Source organism: Saimiri boliviensis, chromosome 12 (assembly GCF_048565385.1).
Source record: "Saimiri boliviensis isolate mSaiBol1 chromosome 12, mSaiBol1.pri, whole genome shotgun sequence".
In the NCBI taxonomy this organism is placed as follows: Eukaryota; Metazoa; Chordata; class Mammalia; order Primates; family Cebidae; genus Saimiri; species Saimiri boliviensis.
In genome coordinates this window covers 35,205,808-35,231,568 of record NC_133460.1, presented here as the reverse complement: position 1 = coordinate 35,231,568, position 25,761 = coordinate 35,205,808, and the positions used below count along the sequence as shown (strand labels likewise).

The 25,761-nt window shown below is 49.0% G+C and overlaps 1 protein-coding gene across 7 annotated transcripts in view; it reads left to right on the top strand.

Moving 5' to 3' along the window:
* Positions 1–25,761, top strand: part of CLEC16A (C-type lectin domain containing 16A) — a 231,727-nt gene that overhangs the window by 191,314 nt on the left and 14,652 nt on the right. The window contains exon 22 of one of the 7 annotated variants that reach the window (XM_074382229.1): positions 147–24,161. The exons of the other annotated variants lie outside the window; for them this stretch is intronic. Within the exon in view, the coding sequence (XP_074238330.1) occupies positions 147–208 (62 nt within the window). The 3' untranslated portion in view covers positions 209–24,161. Of the gene's footprint in view, positions 1–146; positions 24,162–25,761 lie in introns of those variants that run through there. 7 annotated transcript variants of the gene reach the window in all.

The window sequence follows — 25,761 nt, the reverse complement described above, 5'->3', positions numbered from 1 at the left end:
GGCAGGAAAAGTCAGTGTGGCTGGAATAAGCCTACCCTAAAAACCCCTACTACGCCTCTCAGTAACCCGGAAAATGCTCTGAAACAGTTTGACATTTACAAAGTCTTGGGCATCTTGGGAAAAAACATGCTTTTTTTTTTTGCCAGATTTCCATCCTGAAGCCCAAGGGAAATGTTCACAGGCCCAGCACAGTGGTCTAGCGTCTTGAAGCAGTGCTTTTCCTGGTGGAGGCCATGGCGTGCCCATCCTGCCCTCTCTCCACTTTCTTACTCTTATCTCCAGCAAAGAACAAATACAGAATCTGGCCTGTCCCCACCATGTCTCACAGAGTTGCCCTTTGTGCTGATCCAACGCGAAGTATCTGAAAGACTTGCTGAAGCTGCCGGACCTGAGCAGCTTGAATGCCACCATCATCAGAGCACCCTCTGTGCCTAGGTATAAGCCATTGTGCTGTTTAAACTGTGCCAAGGCCCTGCCAAGGGAGCCGTTGCCATCAGGAGGCTAGGGCCACACACCCTGGAGCCAGACCCGCCAGGTTCAAATCCACACCTGCTTCTAGACAACTGTGTGATGTCCGGAAGTTCTGTGAAGCTCCTGAGCCTCCGTGTCCCCTTCTTTCAAATGGGGCTGATAAGACCTGCGTCGCAGGGCGGGAGCTTAGCTGGGCCAGCATTTTACACATGCGTGCTTCACGTTATCATAGAGTCATAACACCCACTGCTGTTGAGGGGGAGGGAGCTGGGGATCAGAGTGATAGAGCTGTCTCCCCAGGGTCGGAAGCCAGCACTCCCAGCCTCATGGCCCTGGCTGGAGCCCCTTGCAGGGCAGCTGGCCCTCTTCCTCCAGGCTGTTCCACAGGGTCCTCCCAAGTATTCTATCCAGTGCTCTTAGGCTCTTCCAGCCGTAGGGACAGCACCAGGCAGGCAGACCTCCGAGCACCTGCTCTGTTGGAGTCACCATGGAAGGTGCCATCTCTGGCATGGTTCCTTCTTCCAGCAAGTGCACACCGAGTGCCTCCTTAGGCTGTCATGCAGAAGACAGCTCACACAGAGGAGGCAGACATGGAAAAGGATCACCGTGATGACCGTGGGGCCAGGGGATAACTGAAGTAGTGGGGGCACCAACAGGACAAGTCACCCAGAGGGTTCATGCAGCCAGAGCATGGGGCGTGGGGGGCACTGGGTCATGGGAGACCGTGGGGATCTGGAGGGCTGCAAGAGGCATGTTAATTTCATTCTGCATGCTCTGGATGGCCTCAGGACCCTGAAGCAGGGAAGTGGCTGGACCTGATGCATGTCTATCTAAGCTCCTTGCACATTCTGGGTGGGAAGTGGATTGGAGACAGCTCTGTGGGGCCATTGAGGTCCCCCCAGAAGCCAGGGCAGCCGGGTGAGGAAGGGTGTGGGAGATGCCCTTGGCTAGCACAGTCAGTGCTGGGAGTGGAGGCAGTGTGTCTGGTTATAACAGATCTGCTCCTAAGGAAGGCACTGCCTGCGGACATCATGTAGCACCGTGGGACTGGCAAAGCATTTCCCATTTGTGATCTCAATAACTGCAGAGGGCGGTGAGATGGGAGAGGCTTGAGAGGTGAGGTGACCAGCGCAGGTCACACTGTAGGAAGCAGTAGTGTGCTTTACGCTTGGCCCCTGCACTGTCCTGAGGTTGAAACGTGTAAATGAGTCGGGCACTGGGGGCATTTGACAGAGCATTCCGTGAGACTCACCAAGCTGCCAATACTGGGCCAAGTATCTCCACAGCCCAGGTTCACAGCAAGCAGGGAAGAAGGTGTGGTTACTCTCCCTACTTACCGGGGGAGGAGGCTTAGGCCCAGAAAGGTGAGGTAACTTGCCCGAAGTCACAGTGGTAGGTGGTGTTGCTGAAACCCACTGCTAGGCCATCTGACCCTCACAGTCTGCTCAGTCCAGTGTCCAGGAATCCTCCTCAGGGCCTGGGTACCTGACAGAATTCTTGGCCTTGCCCTGGGGGAGCTATAGTTGGAAGGTGTGGACCCTGTGATCCTACCTGCAGCCCCACAGGCATGGCTGCTGGGCACACCTGTCAGAGCACGGTGATCAAGCAGGCCTGGAGATGCCAATCTTGGCCAGTGGCACTAAGCAGCTGTGTAAGCTTCATGAGCCAAGCAGCATTTGCCTGATAGGTGTGATGTGTCAACATCTTTTTCTCCTGCTTTTCATGGCCCTGGCTGGCTCTCAGCTACAACTCTTTTTAAAAAATCATAATGGGGCGCTGACCCTCAGTGGTATACACCGGTGCAGCCCAGGCACAGGAGCCCCTGCAGTGGAGATTTAAGGTCTGCTGGTCAGGAGAAAATTTGGAATCTTTCTGGAAGGTTCTAGGGTGGCCAAGAGTGTAGTTACGCCTTTCAGTGATGTGAGTTTGGGGACTTCTTTTATTGTCTTCATGGATCTACAGAAGTGGGCTCCTGAAGAAGGCAGTGGCACTTGTCTTTTCATTCATTCCTTTTTCTGATAAACTTTTTTTTTTTTCTTTTTTTGAGACAGAGTCTTGCTCTGTTGCCCAGACTGGAGTGCAGTGGTGCAATCTCAGCTCACTGTAACCTCTGCCTCCCAGGCTCAAGTGATTCTCCTGCCTCAGCCTTCCAAGTAGCTGGGATTGCTGGAGCCTGCCTCCACGCCCAGGTAATTTTTGTATTTTTGGTAGAGACAGGGTTTACCATGTTGGCCAGGAGGTCTAGAACTCCTGACTACAAGTGATCAGCCTGCATCGGCCTCCCGGAGTTCTGGAATTACAGGTGTGACCCACTGTGCCCATCCTATCCAGTAAACATTTATTGAGCATCTACTGTGTGCCAGGCCTGTGCTTGGGGTTGGTGATCTAGTGAGCTTGCAATCTTGTGAGAGTGACAGGCAGCATTCAGATAATCACACACATGACTAATGCATTTATAACAGAGAGCCTGCCTAGTCTAGTGGGAATGGGGAAGGTTTCTCTGAGCAGGTGAGTGGGCAGATGTCATGCCAGTCCTCAGTTGACCTCAGTAGGGATGGCACTAGATTCCAGAGACTGAAGAAGAGACCTGGAGCCAGCGAATGAGACATCGGGTTCATCAAGGACTTAACATACAGGTACGGTCCAGTGATAGCAGGCTGGACAGGAAAACCACAGCCGCTTATAAAAAGCATGCCACTTCTATAGCAGTTTCCCTTAGCACCCTCCCCCTAGCAACCTCTACCTGGCAACTTTCATTTAACCTAAAACAAAGGGCTTAAGTGAAGCTACTGCTGTCAGCTGCGTCTGCAGTCCCACAGATCATGGGAGTGTTCTTGGAGCAGACAGGATAGGGAACAGCATGTGCAGGGGCGCTGGTGAGGAAGGGCCAGGGCCCAGTGTGAGAGCAGGGTAGGCTCCCCTGCCTGGCTGCCCATGGAGCTGTTACAGGCACCTTCCATGCATTCATTAAATCATCGTCAGAATGTCCCTGGGGAAAGGTAAGCATAAGTTCATTTTGCAGTTCAGGTTTTCTGAGGCTCTGAGTGGTTAAGTAACTTATCTGGAGTTGCACAGTCAGTGCACAGCAAAGCCGGTATATTATCCTGGCTTGGCCTGACCCCAGCCTTCTGCTCTGTGTTCTCATTTTTTATTCTTTTTTTTTTTTTTTTCCTTTTTTTTTTTTGACGGAGTTTCTCTCTTGTTACCCAGGCTGGAGTGCAATGGCACGATCTCAGCTCACTGCAACCTCTGCCTCCTGGGTTCAGGCAATTCTCCTGCCTCAGCCTCCTGAGTAGCTGGGATTACAGGCACGTGCCACCATGCCCAGCTAATTTTTGTATTTTTAGTAGAGACAGGGTTTCACCTTGTTGACCAGGATGGTCTCGATCTCTTGACCTCGTGATCCACCTGCCTCAGCCTCCCAAAGTGCTGGGATTACAGGCATGAGCCACCACACCTGGCCTCATTTTTTATTCTTATTCCCTTTCTGTGTTGTTACTGATGAGGCTCAGAGGCCTGCCAGAAGGATCAGAACCCTGTAACTATCAAGCCCATTGGAGGATAATTCTAAGCCATTGACCTTAGATCTGCAAACCCAGAATCTCACCTTGAGAGTGCCTCCTAGCCCTGTCCCTCGGTACTTTCTCAGAAAAATACTAAGCTGGTCAACTCCCAAGCTATGTCGTCCGCCTTAGAGTGAATCTGTCTGTGAAACTTGGTAGGGAACTGAGCCCAAATAAGCAAATCACACTATCCCAGGGGAGCAAGAAGCTGAGTGATTATCCATCCTCCTGGGGTGTCCTGGCAGCCTCAGGCTGGAGAATGGCCTCGGTCTCCTGTTGCCAGGGGTGATGAGGCCTGCTCAGCTCAGCATAGCCCTCGAGTGAGCTCCTTGCTCCTCCAGGCAGACAGACTTGTTCATTCTCCGTCCTGTCCAGGCCTAACTGAGTTAAGTCAGAGTGAAGAGAGGGCCATTGGTGATACTCTCTTCTGTAGGAGCAGCAGCTCTAGCATGCGTCGGGAGGAGGGATTCCGGGTATAGGAGTGTGATGTTTCATGCCCTGCGACCAGTTTCAGGAGGCCAATTCCACAAAGCTTGTTATGCCTTCTGGAAACTCACTTTGTACATGGCGCTGTGCTGAGAACTGGGGAAAATGGGGGTTCTCGATGGTTCTGCCATCACAGAGTTCACGGTGTCCTGGGGTTAACTCACCTTTGTACCAGACCTAGGGCAGGAAAGACTCTGGAAAGAGGTCTTAAAGGATGGGCTGGGTTCCACATGGTGCATTCTGGCAGGGGAAATGAGTGGGCTGTGAAAACCAACGTGGGCACATGGGTCCTGCAGGCAGCCCGAGGATGGAGGGCAGCAGGAGATGAAGCCACATGGGAATGGCCCCTGCTCCCGGTTACCTGTCCTGGACTTGGTTGGAGGGCCCAGGCAACAGCTGATGGACTTAAAGCAGAGAGCTGAGCTCCCACTCTGCTCCGACCACACAGCAGGAAAACAGTCACTCACAGGGCCAGCCTTAGGGCGGGCTACCCATGGGGCCCGATGACCCACACTTAGCTGGAAAGAAGAGGCAGCCAGTAACCCGTCCTTGAGTCACACAGCTGGAGCCACCCATTACTCCAGGGCCAAAACCAGATCATCTGCGGCCTCTCCCACTCCTTCATCCAGCCCCTCCCCACACCCGTCAGGTCTACCTGGGAGATGCAGGTACAACAAGGACCTCTTCCCACCACACCTGTCTCCTGGGCGAGGGGTTGGGTAACTTCTTTAAGCAGCAGAGAGTAAGGCTTTTAGGGCCATTGCAGCCAAAGCAGCCACAGAGGATATGTCACCGAGTGGGTGGGGCTATGCCCCATCAGTCTTCACTGGCAGGACAGCAGGTGGCTGGATTTGGCCTGCAGGGCATTGTCTGCTGACTCCTGACCTTGGCCAAGCCTGGGCCAGTGGCTTTAAAGTCAGCCCCACTGCTTCTCTCCTTGCCCTCTGTGGTCTGTTCTTAGCTCCATGGCTGGAAAGAGCCTTTCAGGGTGTGAGTCGGGTCAAGTGTCTGCTTAAATTCTTCATTGGCTCCCATCACTCAGATGGAAGCCAAAGTCCTCATAGTAGCCCAAGTTTTCATACAGTTTGGCCCCTCTGCACTTCTGTAACTAACCTCACCTCCCGCCATGGTCCCCTTGGCCTACTCCAAGGCAGCCTAAGGGGCTCCCCTGAGCCTTGACCTTGCTAGGTATGCTCCTACTGGGGGGCCCTGACGTGGGCGGCCTCTATTTGGAGAAGTCGCCCTGGGTACCCATGTGGCTCTGTCCTCACTCCCTTCAGGTCATTCTCCAGACCTCACCATCTCAGAAGGTCTTCCAAGACATCCTATGTAATGACAACCCTGTCCCCACTCCCAGCACTCCAGGGGCTCCTACCCTGCTCATTCCTGCAGAGCACTCAGCCAGCCCATCCTGACATTTTCTGTTCCTTGACTGCCCCTGCCCTGTTCCAGCCCATTATCAAACTGTAAGCTCCAGGAAAGCAGGCACTATGTTTTAATGACTGCTGAATTTCCAAGTCCTGGGCTATACCAGACATGTAGGTAGTGCTTTGTGAGTACTGGATGGATGGTTGGATGGATGGATGGATGGATGGATGGATGGATATTAGAGGGATGAATGAGTGTAGAGGGATGGATGGGTGTAGAAAGATGGATGGATAGGTAGAAAGGGATGGGTGGATGGATGGGTGGATTGATTGGTATAGAAGACTAGATAGAATGATTCATAGATGAGTAAATGGGTAGGTGGCTCATGGGTGGACAGATTGATAGATGTACAGGGATGGATGGATGGGCAGATGGATATAGAGGGAGGGAGGGATGGATGGATGGATGAATGGTGGAGCCAATAAATCTTTAATCCCCTCTTCTATGTGCTAAACATTGTTCACTGGGGACTCAGCGGTCAGTCAAACAAAACAGATCAATCCCTTTTGAGCTCCTGGACACTGTGGACACCTTAGATAGTCTAGAACTCCCTACTATGTTTGGTGCCCTCAATGAACTGTCAGATGCTGGGAAAATGTGCCATCAAGGGGTCTGACCTGGACCAGGTGCCTGGGAAGGCTTCTTTGAGGAAAGGATGATGACCTGGGAGGAGGAGGTGGAGGAGGACCGCCGAGCAGCCTTGTGTCCCAGTCAGGGGCTGCCATACCCAGAGGCATTGATGCCTCAGCCCATAGGGTGCCTGATCCCCAAGGAATGAATATATTGCTGCCCATGTGACAACCGGCACCAGTTTGGCTAGGCACAGAATTCCCCATTGTCATCAATTTCCGTCCTGGCCAGATAAAGGGAGCTGAGACCTTAGTCCTGTATCCCAGGTAGATAAACGGCCCTGCACGCCCTGCAGTGGTCCTGACTACCGCATCATTAGCACAAAAGGAAGAATTTGACCTGGGATATTTTTCTGTGATAAATTCTTTGGAAAGGGAAAGTTGTTAGACTTGGGCCTGATTTGAAGATGAAACGTTTTGAGCCATGTGTGAAAGAATGGCCAGCGGAACCCGGACGGGGAGGTTCTCCGAAGTCCTGGTTCCAGGTTGCTCTGCAGGGTTAGGAGTAAAGGGTTTGTAATGTCCTGTGACAAGCTCTACTCAGAACTTCTTAGGTAGAGGATGAAAATGTTCTAAATTGATTGTGGTGATGGACCCACACCTCTCTGAATATACTTAAAACCTGTGAATTGTACCTTTTAATGGTTCATTGTACAGTATGTGAATTATATCTCAGTGAAACTGTTGTACTAAAAAATACAGCTCTCAACTTGTCAGACTGTCACAAAGCTGTCATCAGACAGCACATAAAGACCAGATTATCTCATTTGTGTCCCATTTTGATCATAAAATAGTCCAATTTATGTAACATTTTCCTTAAGGCAGTCCAAATGTAAAAAAAGAAATTGGAACCCGCAACACATGCCGGAATAATTTGGAAACCTTGATGCAGTCCAGACTCACCTGGCACCCTTTCTCTTCCCTAAAACGTGCCTTTTTCCGATTTCTTTTTGACTTTGAAGAAAAAAACTCTGTTCTTACTGGTAAAATAGCCTCCTGTTCCCTTTTCTTTCCTGTAAATTAGGAGATAAGTTTGCATTTCATACCTTTCCAGAAATCTCTGTTGATTGTGGTCTGACCTCAGAATCATGATTTCTGGGAAAGAAAGAAAGTATTAGAATCACTGCTGTGAGCATTAGAAGTGCGGTGAGCAGTTTGTGTTGTGGATTTGAGATGGAAAACAGATGACCGGTACCTGCTTGTTGCTGTGGAACGTACTTCCTGGTGCTGCTAGATGATATGCCAGCAACTACGTTCACCTCATGCCAGCGACATCAAAAAATGTGAACCCAAATGCCACACGTTATGTCTTGGACGTAATTAGGACTAGTTATGGCCTTTTTGCGTGGTGGAAACCTCCATCTCCTGGTGGAGGAGGTCTGGAGGCACTAGAACTTGACAATGCAGGTACTGTTTATTGAGCAATGACTGCATATCAGACTCTGTGCCAAGCGAGGCTGTGTGTATTCTTCCCACTTAATCCTCAACAGTGATATATGACATAGAGATTGTTTCCTCCATATTATACCAGGAAAATGGAGGCCCAAGGCTACAATTTCCATCACACAGCCAGTCAGCATCAGGGCTGGGGTTAGAACCCCTGTCTGTCTGCCCTGAAAAGCCCACCCTCTTAGCTCATATTATGTGCCTCTGTTTCGCTGTCTGTACCCCAGCCTTTAGACTCCTAGGCCAGTGCCCCATCCCCTGTATGGCCAGGAAAATGCAGCCATCTCATATGGCCAGGAGCTGCTCAAATAATGAGCCTGTGGCTGGCACCTTTCCCCTGAGCACAGCAATGTATCAGAATGCTCTCCCTCATGTGACAGGTGATGTGCCCTTCAGCTCAGGCCCAGAGGAGCCACAAAAGAGAAGCTCCAGCAGTTCTGTGTAGGAGGCAGGATATAATTCTGTCCTCTCATGATTATTTATTAATTGTGAAAGGGAAGAAAAAAATAAAAGAGTTTCCTGGAAAGAGATAAAAGTTCAATATGATAAACTCCCAAAAAGCAATCAAAGGCCAAAGAGGGCAGAAAAATAAAGGACAGGGAGAAAGAGAGATGGTGAATCAAAGTGGCCACTTTGTTAGCAGAGGCCAGGGAGGGGCCAGACTTCACGGCCAGGATGGTGCAGGGCCATCAGAGCACAAGTCACCAGTGGCGGCGAGTCAGGCAGGCAGTAGGACTTGACCCCACAGGGTCACTGAGTCCCTGGGGATGAGCTGACAATGGCTGGAATGGATGGAACCAGTCAGCTGTTTTGCTGTTACTGCAGACCCGTTATATTAATTTTTGTGCGTTAATACATGAACGTAGAATATTATAAATGAAAACTGAGAAGCTACAGGAAGAAGAAATCTTCTAATCCTACCAACCCAGAAGAAAGAAGTGTTAATATTCTGCTTACTTTCCACTTCTGTCTTCCCTGTTTTTTCTTTCCCTCCTTAAAAAAAAAAAAAAAAAATACCCCAAAAATGCATGAGTTGAAATACATGAGTTAAAAATCAGGCCAGCCTCAGTGGCTCACACCTATAATCCCAGCACTTTGGGAGGATAAGGTGAGCAGATTGCTTGAGCTCAGAAGTTCAAGACCAGCCTGGGCAATATGGTGAAACCCCATCTCTACTAAAAATATGAATAGCCTGGCGTGGTGGCACCCATCTGTAATCCCAGCTACTTGGGAGGCTGAGGCATGAGAATGGCTTGAACCTGGGAGGCCGAGGTTACACTGTGCCAAGATCATGCCACTTCACTCCAGCCTGGGCAACAAAGCAAGACTGTGTCTCAAAAAACACCCAACACATTGCAGGTGAGACTTAAGAGCCCATCAGTTACCACCCTTCCTCAGACACCCTTCAGTCATCATCTGCCTTATTTTTTTTCCAGACCCTTCTCTGTGCAGTTGCATTTCATACATGTGCCCAGAGCTGATGGATAGGGCAGCGCCACAACCCCTTCTCTGCAATTCTGAAATCCCGACAGCTCTGAAAATCAAAAGACTTCCTAACACACATGATGGCAAAAGCAAAACCTGCCTTCAGCTATTTATGGGTGGGCTTATAAGAGTCATTGATGCCATTTATTGTGAATTTATGTTTTTGTTTCTGCAAAAATTCAGTGTTTGGTTTTAGCTGCTCCAGACCCAGCTGACAGTGTGACATAATATCTGTGTGTGCCCTACATGGCCTTTTAACTCCTGAAGATTCTAAATTCCAGGACATATCTGGCCATAGAGGTTTAGGATAGGGAATTAGGGATCCGTAATTGTCTTAAGGTTTGGGCTTCCTTTTAAAAAAGATGGTAATTCTATACCCAGCTATACCTTGCTCTTTTCAGACACCACTGTGAATCAGGAATCTGTGCTGGCAATTACAGATTTCACACATTCCCTTTTCATGGCTGCATAGTATTCCAAAGCTTGGCTGCTTGCATTTCATTGGCTGAGTAATTCAGTCATCCTAGTCTTTTTCTATTCCAGACAGCATTGCAGTGGGCATCCTTGGGCAGCTCTCTGTGTGTACATGTGCAGTACAAGAAGCAGAACTGCAGAGTCACAAGGTTGTGTTTTAACAACGTCACCATCATGTCAGAATGATGTCAGAACCTCTTCCTAAAACTTCGTTCTTGATGGCTGCTTAAGAGTCCGTTGTCTGAGTGTTAGTTTCCTGAGGTGGCCATAACAGAGTGCCACACACTGGGTGGCATAAACAGCGGAAATTGATCATCTCACAGTTCTGGAGACAGAAGTACAAAATCAAGGTATTGGCAGGGCTGGTTTCCTCTGAGGGGTGTGAGGAGGACTCTGGTTCAGGCCTCCCTCCTTGGCTTCTGGTGTTTTGCTGGCAATCTTTGCTACTTCTTAGCTTGTAGAAGCATCACCCAGTCTTGCCTTCATCTTCACATGATGTTCTACCCATGTGAAAATCTGCATCCACATTTTCACTTTTTAGGAGACACAGTCATATTGGATTAGGACCAAATGACCTCATCTTAACTAACTGCATCTGTAAAATGATCCCATTTCCAAACCAGGTCACATTCTGAGTCTGAGGTACTAGAGGTTAGGACTTAAACCTAAGAGTTCGAAGGGGACACAGTGAAACCCGAAACAGTCTGAATATGCCAAATTATACGTAGTCCACTTATACTGGCCACTTACGTTGTTTATTACATTATGAATCACCCTGTGACGAACATCCGTATTCAGAAATCTTGGTTTACATTTCCAATTACTCCTGTAGAAACCATTGCTTAGAGTCAAAGGGACTGTCCATTTGTCAGGCTCTGGGTGGCACCTTGCCAGGTTGCCTTCCAGAAAGCAGAGCAGGGGGATGCCCACCTGGCCACACCTGGGCCCTTGTCTTCATTCACCTGGGCTCCTGCCCAGTGCTCCAAGATGAAGTCCTCAGCACATATGTGTGTGCCTCCGCCAGCATGCATTCTTTCTACCAAGTCACTTTTTTATTTCTCATTCCTGCCAAAAAAAGAGAGAGTCTACGGGTTAATAGCAAAATAGAAACCATAGCTCAAAATGTCTGTTTGGGGCATGTTCTCTTGCATCCGTGTAGATGAATAGAAATTTCAGAAATACTGGGCCCTCTGGGCCTCAGGCATTAAATCAATCAGTGCAAGTTCACTCACAGGGCAGCTTGCCAAGCGAGCGCAGGAGAGAGTAGTGAGTTCTCTGATTTAGTTCAGTCCGTTTTTAAGCCCATGGCAGCTCACACCAGCCCACTACTGCAAAAGGCAATCAAATAATAAGTACTCAGCCACTTTCGGGGGCAGGGGCTGGCTGGGGAAGTTCTCTGGAGCCGTTCAAATGGAGCCAACTTGATGGGTTTTTAGGGTAGTTCTGCGAGCTAGAGATGGGTAAGGAACCCAGAAAGTGAGAACTTAGTTAACGGAACTTCAGAGAAAGAGACAGCAGAGGAATCTCTCAGAGAAGCAGGGGGTTTTGTGTGTGTGATGAGCAAAAAGAACTAGGTGCTTGAGTACTGCCTGCTAGGAACCAGCATTGAACAGCAGACGCCTAACTCAGCACGGCAAGGCCCAGCTTAGCACAGAGACCAGAGGGCAGGATGCGCGGAAAGATAAATTTAGCCTGCGTTTCAGGGGAAAACATTGATCTCAAGTGTAGTGCTGTCTTTTAAAAGAAAGTGGAAGCCTTAGGCCGGTCATTTGGGACAATTTCACTTGAACAGATAAAAGCCCAGGAAAAATGAATGCTCATGACCACCAGCTAACCCTGCTAGCACACCCACAAGATCTTCCCTGTGCTGAAGGCAGCTGGTGTCCGCATGGGCCTGACGGATCGTCCACCCTGCCACCTTTATCTCTTCCCCAGAAATGGCACTACCTTGTTTTCTGGAGAGACTTGAGGTTTATATTTCTGATCGCAAATGTTCATCTTCATGAGGAATGTCGGGGGTCCAAGCTCTGCATTTGCTTGGCTGCTGGCCCAGGACACTGACATCTGATGGGTCACACCTGTCAGTGCAGAGCCAGTACCAGCCCCCTCTCTGTTGTCTAGTAACTGAACAAAAGCCGTCAATTACCGGTGTCTGTAGATAGGGTTTCTTCTTTGTTTTTGACCAGGTCTCCTCTAGCATTCACCCAGCATCCTGAGCATTGTTTCCACCTGGTCAAAGCTAAGGGCACTGCTGTGGTCCCAAACAACAGTGCACCTGTCCTAATGACGTTCCCACCATCAGCTGGTGACAGCATCTTCCCTACAGCCTCCCTCTGACACTGCTCCATTGTGTGAAAAGGGAAGAAAGTCCAGTCTGTCAATATTTGGGGCACTAATCATCTGCATTCGGGCGCCAGGGGTCATTGAAAGGCTGAGACACTTCCAGGAATTCATGGCTCTAAAACCGTGGGGCTGACTGGAAAGGATCTCCAGTGAGGGTATGAAAGAAAGAAACCCAAATCTCCACTCCACCCCCACCCCGCAGCCCCTGAGCGTTGTCCACTGTGTCTTGGATTCTTGGGAAGAAATGAAGTCAGTGCACATAGTGATGCAGGTCCAAGTTAATAATCAATATAGAGGAAGGAGAGAGGATGTTCAATATTTAAACATGTCAGAGCACTGAGTTTGTTTGCCAGTTACCGCCCTCCGCCTTCTTCCTGAATGGGTTCTGTAAAACTGAGCCTTCCTTTCCCAACTCTGCAGCTGGCATCTGACACCAGTGACTTACATAGAAAGGGAAATGGTGCCTTTTCTAGGCAGCCCCCTCCCCGTAGCTTGCCTCCTTCTCAATTTTTATTGCCTTTCTTGAAGGAAGAGGATGACAATGTAGAAACTAAGGTTGGTATGATTTCATAACAACCCCTGGAGCACCTGTGAGGAGTTGACAGCTTTAGGGTCATGTCCGGAGTTGTCTTAATTTTCCCAGATTTGCTTCTTTGAAACTGTCTCATATTTTAACATAAATGTTGTGCTTTGGTTCTTACCTCTAACAGCTTAAAAAGTCTAAACAATGAAACATACAGTTGTGTTTAAGAAACATGGCTCTAAGTATACATACTAGATACGTTCCTTAAAAGTTGCCTGTAATGCAGAATTCTGTGAATCAATTCCTTTTTTCTTCCTGACACACATTATAGGAAGGAAAAAGCATTCCTTTGGGGAGGGGGGAAAAACATCTGGCCCCAAGACGTAATAAAATCATGCTTAAGAATGCAGCAAACTTTAAAGTCTCTTAGTTAAAGGAAATCAATACTTTTATGATGAAATATTAATAATACTCAAAAAATAAGTCAAAACTACAAATGCAGAAGAGCCAGGGTGATTTTTAATGTCAGACACATTAGCTTAGCATTTGTAAGGAGGAACAAAGGGAGAAGAGAGCAAACCTAACCCACTGAAGAAGCCCTTTCAGTGCCTATTAAGTTCCCTTTTTGTGGATTTTCTGTCAAGAAGACACACACCTCCCCATAAGTGCCAACACTACTGCCAAGCATTTTGTTGAAGCTACCAGTGTTGGAAATGAAAGGATGAATGTAGCTGGAGAGAGGAACACACACAGGTGTGTACACACACACACTCCCGCACACGCAATGTGCAGACGGGGCAAAGAGAAATGGAGAGTTTGTTTGAATACACTGCTGGCTGTTCCCTCTGTCCTCGTCCTCCATGAATTGTTCCGGTAGAAATCTTTAAGAGGGGTGGACTTAGAGTACATTGAACCATATGAATTGGCTGTTTCTGTAGGTCACGTTAGTTGAATATTGGCAGTTCCATGTGGTTCAAGCTCATCCAACTATCAAAGAAATGGAAACAGAATAGTCATGTGTCTTGAATGCAGTGTAACATGAGGTTTTTAAGAATCTAGATGAGAATAACTTTTTCTCCTAAACAATTTTCATATAAACCCCTTAAACCTAGACATTTTAAGTTATTTTAGAAAAGCTATCTCACGTCTCATTTTATTAACTCCTAAAACCTCAGTCATAGTGGCTAGCGTGAGGAAGATTTTTGTTTTGCGTCACGTTCTTTTCTCCAAAGAGCTGGGCCATTTCTTTTGCTAGGTACCCCTTGGTCTAAAGGGGTATAAAAATCCCAGGCTGGGCATGGGGGCTCACACCTGTAATCCCAGCACTGTGGGAGGCTGAGGTGGGCAGATCACATGAGACCCCAAGACTTCGAGACCAGCCTCGGCAACATGGTAAAACCCCACCTCTACAAAAAATAGAAAAATTAGCCAGGCGTGGTGGTGTATACCTGTACCCCCAGCTACTTGGGAGGCTGAGGTGGGAGGATCGCCTGAGCCTGGCAAGGTCAAGAGGCTGCAGTGAGCCGGGATCATGCCACTGCCCTCCAGCCTTAGCAACAGAGTGAGATTCTGTCTCAAAAAAAAGAAAAATCCCAGTTATTACATCACTGGGCCCAAGTTTCAGGCACCATAAATTCCAGTCGAGGAACCAAAACAGCAAGTGCTACCTGAACGTTTAAATTGCGTTTAATGCTTTAGTCCTCAAGACCCCTGTAAGGTGTGGTGTTCTCACTCTGCTTTTTACTAGAGAGGACACAGGCTCATGGGGTAAACAGGTCCCCTGCTGTCACATGCCCATACCCCCAGCCCTCTCCTCACCACTGTATCCTGAAGCCAGAGTAAACATGACAGACCCGGAGCCAAGGCTTCTCCCCCGCAGATCACAGAAGACTCGTGTGCAGCCATCTGATTGACATTGTCCCACAGGTCTGCCAAGGCGGACGTCGACAGAGCCCTGTCCACGTCAAGGCCTTCTGTAGCTTGTTCTGGGCTGATAGCCATCTTGGCCTTTCTGTGGCTCTGCACACATTCCCTGATTCTATCTGACTCACATAGTTCCAGATAGTATCTTCAGTTCTTGTGGTAGATGATGTGTCATAGGACGTCATCAGCTGTCAGTCTGGCCTAGCCTCAATCTGTTAAAACACGCGGTAGAAGAGGCTTTGGTGAGGTGGGCCAGCTTCAGAAATTGACCACCTGCCTTGCAAAATCAGAGTCCTGGCGAACACAAGCAAATGGAATGGGACCACAGGCGTCCTGCTCTCTGCCTTGGGTGTGAACTAAGTATGTGTCAACTGCACATGCCTTTTGCAGAGAATCAAAACTAATTCCCTTGCCCCTTTGTACACTGCCATCTCCTGGAACACATGGGGCAGGCCGAACATGTCAGTGTAGGATACACACCGCACGGCCTCCCTACTTCCGGCCCGAAAGGTCAAAATGAAGCTGATGGGATAAGAGACTTACTGGGGAAGAATCTCATGCTCCTGGCTAGGTGCGGTGTGCTCACGCCTGTAATCCCAGCACTTTGGAAGGCCAAGGTTGGTGGACCACCTGAGGTTAGGAGTTCAAGACCAGCTTGGCCAACATGGTGAAACCCATCTCTAGTAAAAATAGAAAAAAATTAGTCAAGCATGGTAGTGCGTGCCTGCTGTCCCCGCTACTTGGAATGCTGAGGCAGGAGAATCACTTGAACCTAGGAGGCAGAGGTTGCAGTAAGCCGAGATTGTGCCACTGCACTCCAGCCTGGCTGACAGAGTGAGACTCCATTTCAAAAAAGAAAAAAACTAATCTGGTGCTCCTTGGCCAGCCAGATCTTTTCGGGGGCCGTCCTTTGCAAGCAGGGCTATAGTAATCCACCCCACTCCTGGTGCGTTCCTGATTTCACTCCCATCAGGGTCAGTGAGCGCCTGTGCCCAGGAGCCTCCTGGGTGCTGTCTAACCCACCTTCCTCCCGCTGCCGTTTCAGCCCTGCTAACTGCCTCAGTAGAGAGGCAGCCCAGATGGCCACCGCTGAGCTTGCTAGTGCCTTGGCTGACAGACTGTTGTGGAACTCTTTGCTTGCTAATGTACAGACGGTAATACCAGTGGAAGAGGGCAGGGGCTGGGTGAGGCAGGAACCTGGTCCTTGGGAATCTAGCCCAGCCCTGGTGACCCTCAGTTCTAGAAATCCAAAGCAGGGTTGCGCCACTGTGAGAGATTCCAAGATCGGTGTCCCCCATGTGCCAGCCAGCCCTCTGCAGCCTGGATAAGTGCTCATGTGAGATGCACACATTCCTCACATTCGCACAGCCCAGATGCCCCTGCCCCTCCGAGTAGCAAAAGGGACATCAAGACTTGGCGCTCCCCATGGGTGGTAGCCCGCACAGACACGCATCCACCCAACAGCAAAAACATTTCTATGGGCACAGTTAGGACAGAAATGACACAGAGAGAAAGCAAGATAATGAAAGACCATTTTTTCTTTTCTGCAGGTTTTCAAGTATAGTGCTTAAAAATCCAACAGGATTTATCCATGGATAACGAGCTATAGGCTAAAAGATTCTGCAAGTTCCCAGCTATTTTTGTATGTTGGACGTGTTATCCCCTGAAAAGCAACCAGAAATAAAAAGTCTTCAAGTGTTGTGAAGTGTAGCCCAGTCAGTGATGTGGAGGTTGCCCATGGTGGCGGCTCAGGCTTGGCCCAGGGAGGCTGTAGGCTGTAGGAACATCCCTTCCCCAGGTGCCTGATGTGTAGACCTGCCCCCTGGGCTGGACAGGAAGAGGCTTCTTCAGCATCAGTGCACAGGAAGAAAATCAGAAATCACCATTTGGGGGCAAGTCCCTAATTGCTCCCAAAGTATAGAGCTTTGTGCACTGAAACAGTAAATCATTTGAGACTCATTAAAGAGATGCTGACAAGGGAGTCCCTATGAAAATACCTGAAGCCTTCCCAAACTTCAGGGTCCTAGCAGTGAGGGAGGGGCCTGGAGGCCCCCAAGGGTCCTGCAGGCTCGTGGCATCACTGCCATCTGAACCCTGCCCACATGTCAGTAGATGCTTTTGTTTTTGTGTAGATTCCTAAGAGGAGCCCCGGGCAAGGACCGCATTGCCTGTGGTGGATGTGCTGTTGTTGGACCTGATTCTGAACGCTGCTTCCTCAGCCCCCAACATACGCTCTTTGAGCAGTCCTGGGTAGTTTGGGCTCTGTGCCTTGTCTTCCTAAAGTGGCTTTCCTAGGGTAGTCCCCCACCGAGTGGCTTCTAGCCTCTGCCTGCGCTCCGGCATTGCTGTCATCTTGCCAGGGGGGTAGGATCGAGAGCCGCTTCTTGAGTCGGAAGCACAAACGAGAAGGTTCTATGTCGCCTGTGGATCTTTCTAGTAAGCCACAGTCTGTCCAGAGCCACCAGCTGCTGAAGTCCCAGACTTAGTCACCTCCCAGCCCCCCCTCTCTCACCCCAGGGAACTGGCAGGCTGCACTGGGAGGTGAAAGGGCAGAACCAGGGAAGGAGCCAGCGTGGGGAGAAATAAGGCCACGCACACTTGCCGTCTTCAGTTTGTATGTGAGGTCACAGGGCCGATTGATTTTTTTACTGTTTCCCAGCATCGTGATGAGTGGTGAGAAAATATGAACACTGCATCGTCAGACCTGAGCCGCAGCCTCGGAATGAATTTGCTAATGAAAGGCGAGCTCAGGGTGCCCATGCCCCATGGTCCTCATTCACGGCAGAGTCTGTGGAAAATGCACGGGTTGCTTCTCCTGAATCAGCCCCCAGTGGGTTTTATATTATGATTTGCAATCTGCAACAACCATAAATAAGTATAGGTTTTTGTTAGAGCAGGCAGCTCTCCTCCCCAAATCTTAGAGCTATATCCTAAAAGAGGTCTATTGAAAACTGGACTTATTTGATGCACCTCTGAGACTTACATGTCTTAGTCATATACCTCAGACTCAAAAGCCACCCATCTCCAGAGTTTGGCCAAGGTGGCTGTAAGGTGTGACAGACACCTTGGGGTTAAAAACAGAGGCTGGAGGCCAGGTGCGGTGGCTCTCACCTGTAATCCCAGCACCTTTGGGAGGCCGAGGCAGGTGGATATCATCTGACATCAGGAGTTCGAGACCAACCTGGCCAATATGGTGAAATCCCATCTCTACTAAAAATAGAAAAATTAGCTGGGCATGGTTGTGCATGCCTGAAGTTCCAGCTACTCAGGAGGCTGAGGCAGGACAATCACTTGAACCCAGGAGGTGGAGTTTACTGTGAGTCGAGATCACACCATTGCACTCCAGCCTGGGCAACAGAGCAAGACTCCACCTCAAAAAATAAATAATAAAAGAGGCTGAGGAGCCCTCTGGTTGCATACAAACAGCTCACACATACAGATGGCTTGATTTGGGGTTACCCACTTCTTAATTTTCAAAAAGAGTATAAATGAAGCTGTCAACATTTTCCAAATCAGGAGGTGTTATGTCAAAATCCAGATATCCAGCTTCTCTTGAAGAACTGGAGACTGTGGCTCTGCTGAGGTCCGTGTTCTCAAGCAACAGCAGTCAGGAAAAGCTAGGATCTGTACCTTCTGGTTTTCCCCAGTCTCCACCAGTCCTAGCCGTCTCCCTGGCACAGAAGCTGAATGTCCCATGAACTGTGTGTATTAGCATGCCTGCATTGTTATTTTAATAGAAGAGAATGGTTTCTTAGTATGCATGTGTGTATTAAATAAGGGGAAACATGTGACAGACGGAGAGGACCACTGGCGTTTTACCTCCAGCCCCTCCTCATTACATTACATGGCTGGCTAGCCTTGCTCCGTCTGTGATTTTCGAAAGTAGGATCCACAGAAGTGTCTAGAAAGGGGAGGGGAAGCCCCTCCTTGATAAGCCTCCATGCCAGCCCCAGGCAGTTCTGTTTTCATCTCATGTGTAAATTGGAGTTTCACTATTTAGAAAAAGTGTTTGAAAAGGGCTGTCATAGGGCCTTATCTTTGCAGACTGAGGTTCCATCTGCATTCAAGAAGCTGTATCTCTTATGAAGCTACTTGCAAAGACATGCCAGGAGAGTTCATGGGACAGAAACCTGGCAGGCGAATTGGTGTGTGGTGTAGGTCACCTGGTACAGCTTTCCCTTGTGGTCTTGGCTTCTAGGAAGCTCAGAGTTGAATGGTAACATTAACTTCCCATAGCTTGAAGGCTTTCTGATATAACTTTTCGCCTTTTATTGTTGAACTCTTATCATTTACTTTTTGTTTTATTAGCTTTCAGTATTTACTATCTGTGGCATTTAGGTTTGGGTTTTAAAATGTAACATAAGCCATCTCAAATCTTTCTTGGAAACAGGCAGTATATAAGTGCATCTGTAGGGGATGAGGCAGCAGGACGAGGTTAGTGCTTTCGAGTAGAGTGGAGAATCCCCAAATTGAATTCAAGGCCAACTGGGTTCCTTCCCTTTCAGCTCCCTAAAAGGTCCCTGTGGAATCCCCTATAAGCTCAGGTAGTTTTTACATCTTCCAAGGGCAGATTTTGTTTTTAAGCCTGAAATAGTTGCCCTTTAGTCACATAGCCAATATCCTCAGAGTAATCATTATGTGCAAAGCAGCACCAATTCCAGGCAGGCCTCAGAGGCCGAAGGGCCTCCCTGCTCCCTTGGAGATTCAGAAAACCTTTGGTGCAAGCTCACTAGTTGTTGCGCCTACACACATCCAAGCCTTCCCTCCCTTTAGTCTCTCTTGGGCCTTGCTCTTTCTGGGTCTTTTTTTATTTTTTGAGACGGAGTTTCACTCTGTCACCAGGCTAGAGTGCAGTGGTATGATCTTGGCTCACTGCAACCTCCACCTTCTGGGTTCAAGCAGTTCTCCTGCCTCAGCCTCCCGAGTAGCTGGGATTACAGGCACACACATCCACGCCCGGCTGATTTTTTGTATTTTAGTAGAGACAGGGTTTCACCGTGTTGGCCAGGATGGTCTCAATCTCCTAACCTCATGATCTGCCCACCTTGGCCTCCCAAAGTGCTGGGATTATAGGCGTGAGCCACCATGCCCAGCCTCTTTCTGGGTCTTAACCAGAAAGTTAAGTTAAATTGTGGCTTGGTGTGAACCCAGACAAAAACTCTGCCGCATCTTTGCTTTCTACCCAGAAAGTCCACTTGCAACTCATGGGAGTTGACCAAGTGTTTCCTAAAGATTTGAGGGGTCATGGCGCGGGTCACCTCCCACCTCACTTGCCCCTTTCCCTCTTTCTCTTCAGCCTACCACACCCAGATTCCATCAGGCACGAATGGGGCAGGTTTCTGTGCACCAGAAACCCTGGGAGCCAGCCAGTGCCTTGTTCCTAGGGGACTTAATTCACATCCTGCATTAACAAAAGTTTTTTCCCCAACTATATCAGTTAAGATTAAGTTCAACTACATGGTAAAGATAAACTCAGAAGGGAAGTTCATTTCCCTGTCAAATAAAAGAAGCCTTGTAGTCAAGAGCTAACACAAAGGCGTCAGGGACCCAGACTCCTTCCTGTTCAATGCTCTGCTGTCCCTAATGTGTGATTCATCCTCATAGCTCAGTGTAGCAGCTGGAGTTCCAGCCATCGCTTCCATTTTCCGGGAAGCAGAATGGAGGAGGATATACCCACTTTTCTTTGAGAGAGCCTTCCAGGAAATCCCACATGCCACATTTATTTCTGTCTCACTGGTCACAACTTAGTCACTTGGCCATGCCTACCTTCTGGGTTTTGTAACTGCAGCTGAAAGGGAGAATGAGTGTTGAAAGACAGCTAACAATATCAAGAACACTGTCCAAAACTCTATTCTTTTTGCTTTTTTTTTTTAAGCCTTCCCAATAAAGTGAACAAAACCCTCTTAACCCAGAAAATTCCAGGTGCTAGCTGTTAATGTAACGATAATCATCACACTAAATAACTAAACATTTTTGCGGTCCAGTTTCTTATGCCCTACTAGGGTAGGCCGACGCCTACACAACCGTCAAGGCCCCAAGGCTGGGCAGAGCTGCTGCAGGAGCACAGAGAGAGAACAGTTAAGCCCACCTGTTGCAAAGACTCCTGCCAGGCTGGTGCTGAGCTGTGTGAGCCATGAAGAATGGGGCAGGGATTTGTAAAGGCAGAAAAGAAGCAAGAGAGAAGAGCCTAGCGAAGGTTGAAAGCAGGTGGTTCTCACTAGGAAGTCTGAGTACCGACCTAGGTTGCTGGAGGCAGATCACCGTATTTCCACATCCCCACTCCCCCTACACATACCCAGTGATTCTGGGGTTGTAGGAGGGCCTTGACTCGAAAGGTCTCTGGGGGTTCGAACTTCCCTGAGTCCTATGGATCTGACCAACAATCTAGGCAGAAAAAGCTGAGATTATCAACCCAGATGCCTGCATGGCCAGACAAGTTGCAAGAGCAGGAAGCCAGCTCTGCTTATCTCCCTCCTGTTGCTGTCCCGTAGGAATGGGACCCCATAAAGCCAGATCTTTTCATCTTTTAAGAAACCAGAAATCCTGGTCTGTGCATAAAATCTCCCAACATGTCAATGGTGATACCTCCAGCAAGCACACACATCATGTAAATAAGCAAAGCAAAGCTCATGCGCAACCCTAGGCCGCTGCTGGCCGGCTCTGAATCTGGAATCACATGGTAAAGTGATTCTTGGTGGGGAAAGCTTAAAGACCCGGAGAAGAGGAGGAGGGGGGCGTGTACAAGGTCTCAAAGTCAGTTTGGGCAGAGCTTGGACGCAAACCTGGGGTTCTGACTCCAAGCCCAGTGCTCCTTTTATCAGTGGGCCTAAAAATAGAAGACTGACCTTTTTGTGGTATTTTTGGGCTTGACAAATGCCAGAGCGTTATTCGTTAGTTCATCTTCCCAAAATAACTGGCTACACACAGCCCAAGGGCAACAGGAAGACCCTGGGCTGCCCCCCATGAAACTGGGTGCTCCTGGGATGCAGGAGATGTGTCTCATTGTGGGCATAGGTCCCCCCACTGTTGGAGCGGCCTTCCTGGCCCTGCTCTTGGTGAGTCCAGGGGAGAGAGCCTCAGAGGTCAGAACAGATCTCAGGAGGATGTTAGAATCGGGAGCTTGAGTCTGTCCAGCTCCCAGGCAGCTTGTGTTCCTTCCATCATCTCCCTTTTTTTTTCTTTTTGTTTTGTTTTTTTTTTTTTTTTGGTTTAAAATCAGGTTTATAATAGGAGTCTTGGAAAATTCAGACGAGCACAAAAAATAACAATAAAACTCGCTGCAATACAACTACCTGGCTCTCTCACTACGTCGGCTTCAATCCCTCCAGTCTGCTTTCTCTGTCCTGGACAAGAGAGCATGCATTTCTTTTTACAAGAGCAGGAACATATGGGACATGCTTTTTCTAACCTTTTTCATTGACTCCCCCTTGAGCGTTTCCCCCGATGCTTAATCTTCTCTTAGCAGCATCTTGGTTGGCAGCAGGGAATTTCATCATCTGGATGGATTAGAATTCACTTAGCCTTGGCCCAGTTCTTGGACATATCAGCCGTCTTCTGTTCTCTATTCTGCACACCAGTAGGTTGAATGGCCTTGTAGTTTGGTATGTGGATCTACCCAGTGTCGTCTGCAGGTGTGGAATTGGTCAGATGGTGTGAAAGGCCGTACAGTCTCATATATATGTTTTGCAGGATGTCCTTGAAACATACCCAGGGAGCGCCAAGAGTGTTATCTGGAGAGGATCTCAGGGAGGCCTGTTTGCCTGCATCCCTGTCCCACAGTCTATGGCTCATCTGTGTGTTTGCACGTTCCTGGCAGCCCGTGTGTGTTTGATTCATGCACCAAAAGCCTCTGGCAACTCCGCCAAAGCTAGTTCATCAAGGACTGCCTGGCTGAGATGAAGCGGGGACCAGAGGACAGGGCACTCCGGCCATGGGTGTTCATCCTAAATTCTTACCAGCGCCCTCCTGATTCTCTGATGTGCTGCCACCTAGATTTGGGGAGAAGCCCCTTGAAACTGCAGGTGGGGGGCCTTGGGCATCCAGCAAAAACAAACAAAAAGAAAAAAACTCACTGTTTTTTTTCTTTTCCTTTCTGGTCTCATTGCCACTGGGAAAGGGAGAGAATGGAAAGGAGGGAGGTGGGATTTTTAGTAGCAGCAGGTGAAGGAGAGACGTGTTCAGTTACCTCTGCTCAGCTAGACCCTGCAAATGGGTGGGATCAGAGGTTGGTGATTTTTGTTTTTCTGTTCAGCTCAGTACATGCAGATTTTACTGCCAATCTGTGATTTGATCCCAACCCATTCCCAAAATGAAAGAACTTAAGCATCCTGACTGCAGTGCCAGCTTCTCATCTGCTACCCCACATGTCCCACTGCAGATGACTTTTGATAATAAACCGGGGCTTTAAAGAGCAAGAGAAAAGACATGTCTTCTTAGAAGGGGCATGTGACCACCTTGGCAACAGCCGTGTCGTTGATCCATTCCAGCCAGGGTTGTTATCGGGAGCATACAAGGTGTAATCCCCACTCTGTTACGACACTGGCTGGCCCTCTGTTCTTGGCCCTGGTAAATAGGCAGCTCAGGAAAAGCCATCCTGACATTTTGATTTGTTAAGGGGTAATTCATTTTCAAGGCAAGTAAACAGCTTGTAAACTGGGGGGTTTACCGCTCTAAGTGATTAAGAAGTGAACAGCTATAAAACTGGTTCCGTGAGGCTGTGGCTGAGTGTCCCCAAGGAATCTTCCTACCTGGTGTTTGGATTTGCCAGGATGTTTGCCATAGGTCATCTGCGCGGGCCCCTGACACACACACAATATATCACATCGTACCTCTTCCTGAGAACTCCAGCTACATTCATCCTGCCTTTCTCTCCGCAAGCAGATCTCTGCGGTAGGTGCGGGCAAGAAATACCCTCCATACAAGAGGAGCTGGTGCTCAGGATGGCCACCTTGCTCGATGGCTAACCCTGCTCCCAGCGGGCCCCACACACTCGCCATTATGGTCAATGCTTGTTATGTCATCCCCAAAAACCAGCTCGTGGTATAAATAGGACCCCTGCCTTTTAAGGAGCTGATCTTTAGACAAAAATGGCTTCACATGAACCCGAGTACAAATATCCCCTCCTTGATGGCCAGGAGAAGAGTCCTGCTAAGCCCTGAGCCGGAGAGACAGAGCCGCAGGTCCCATCCATAGGTGAAAGCAGGCTGAGGGACATCAGTGACATGCCCATGGTCCTACAGCTGGTAAGTGAGCAGAGGAGGGCTAACCCCTGGTACCAGAGCCTGGGCTTCATCCCCTGTACCACATGGGCACACAGCTTCTGTCCAGAGCCAGGTAGCAGGTAACCTGGCAAAAAAAAAAAAAAAACAAAAACAAAAAAACAAAAAACAACTTTTTTTTTTAACTTTATTTATTTATTTATTTTGAGAAAGAGTCTCACTCTGTTCCCCAGGCTGGAGTGCAATGACATGATCTTGGCTCACTGCAACCTCTACCTCCCAGGTTCAAATGATTCTCCGGTCTTAACCTCCCGAGTAGCTGGGATTACAGGTGCCCACCACTATATCCAGCTAATTTTTTTTTGTATTTTTAGTAGAGATGGAGTTTTACCATGTTGGCCAGGCTGGTCTTGAACTCTTGACCTCGTGAATCATCTGCCTCTGCCTCCCAAAGTGCTGGGATTACAGGCATGAGCCACTGAGACTGGCCTTCTAAAAACACCTTTTAGTCTTTGCAGGCCATGTGGTCGCTGTGGCAACTTCTCAACTCTGCTGCTGATCGAGAAAGCAGCCGTAGTCCGTGTAAACAAAGGACTGTGGCTTGTTCCAGTAAAACTTCCCTTATCAAGCAGGCAGCAGGCTGTAGGACGCCAACCCTGCTAACACCCTGCTGCCTTTCTGAGTTTCAAGAAGGGTGAGGTCAGGGCCTGGAGGGCCTTCTGGAAGTAGTGTCAGTGGAGAGCTGGACCATGCGAGGTTCAAGCAGGGCAGGTGGTATGAATGAGGTCCGGGGCTGGCTGTCGTGAATACATTCGCCTGAGGAGTGGCAAGGCCTGGGGGAATGACCAAGAGGGTTGAGATTCCCTCTCTCAGCTGGAAGGACTCCCGCCCCCCATATCTCCACCCCAATTTGGAGCTGCTTCTGTACCACCAAACACCATCACCATGGGTCCTGCCCAGCTCCTAGGGACTGAAGTCGTGGCCTACAGAAATCCACATGTCCACCAGAAGAGGGGCCCCTGGGCCGGATAAAAGGGATTTTGACTTATCATAAAGAACACGTAAGGCCAGGTGTGGTGGCTCATACCTGTAATCCCAGAACTTTGGGAGGCCAAGGCAGGAGGATCACTTGAGTCCAGGAGTTCAAGACCAGCCTGGGCAATATAGTGGGACCCCCATCTCTACAAAAAAAAAAAAAAAAAAAAAAAATTAGCTGGGCATGGTGGCATGTGCCTGTAGTCCCAGCTTCTCAGGAGGCTGAGGTGGGAAGATCACTTGAGTCTGGGAGCTCAAGGCTGTGGTGAGCTGAGATCACACCACTGCACTCCAGGCTGGGCAACAGAGTGAAACCCTATCTCAGAAAAACATAAAGAACAAACAGGTGTACTGAGCTCTCACCACATGCCACACCCTGTGCTGGGCTTGACAAAAGTTACCTCATTTTATTCCCACAATAGTGGGGTCATCAGAGTAGGCAGTGATCCCTCCCGGTTGTAGTTGTTAGAGACTCAAGAGAAACACGGTAGCTGTCCATGTGTCTGGTGCTTCCGTGAAGGAAGCAGGGTTGCGCCCAGGTCTGAGTGTCTCCAAGATGAGGGGCTTATCCATCCTCGCTGGGTCGGTTTACCACAGAAAGGTGCGGCATACCCCACCTCCAGGCCCCAGAGTTGCTGAGGGCCATTTGAGACCATCATCACTAGCTCTTCACCAGAGCTTTCGTTGTTCCTGAACCTGGCTCTCCTAGAACCTCAAGGGCAGAGCAGATTCTCTGT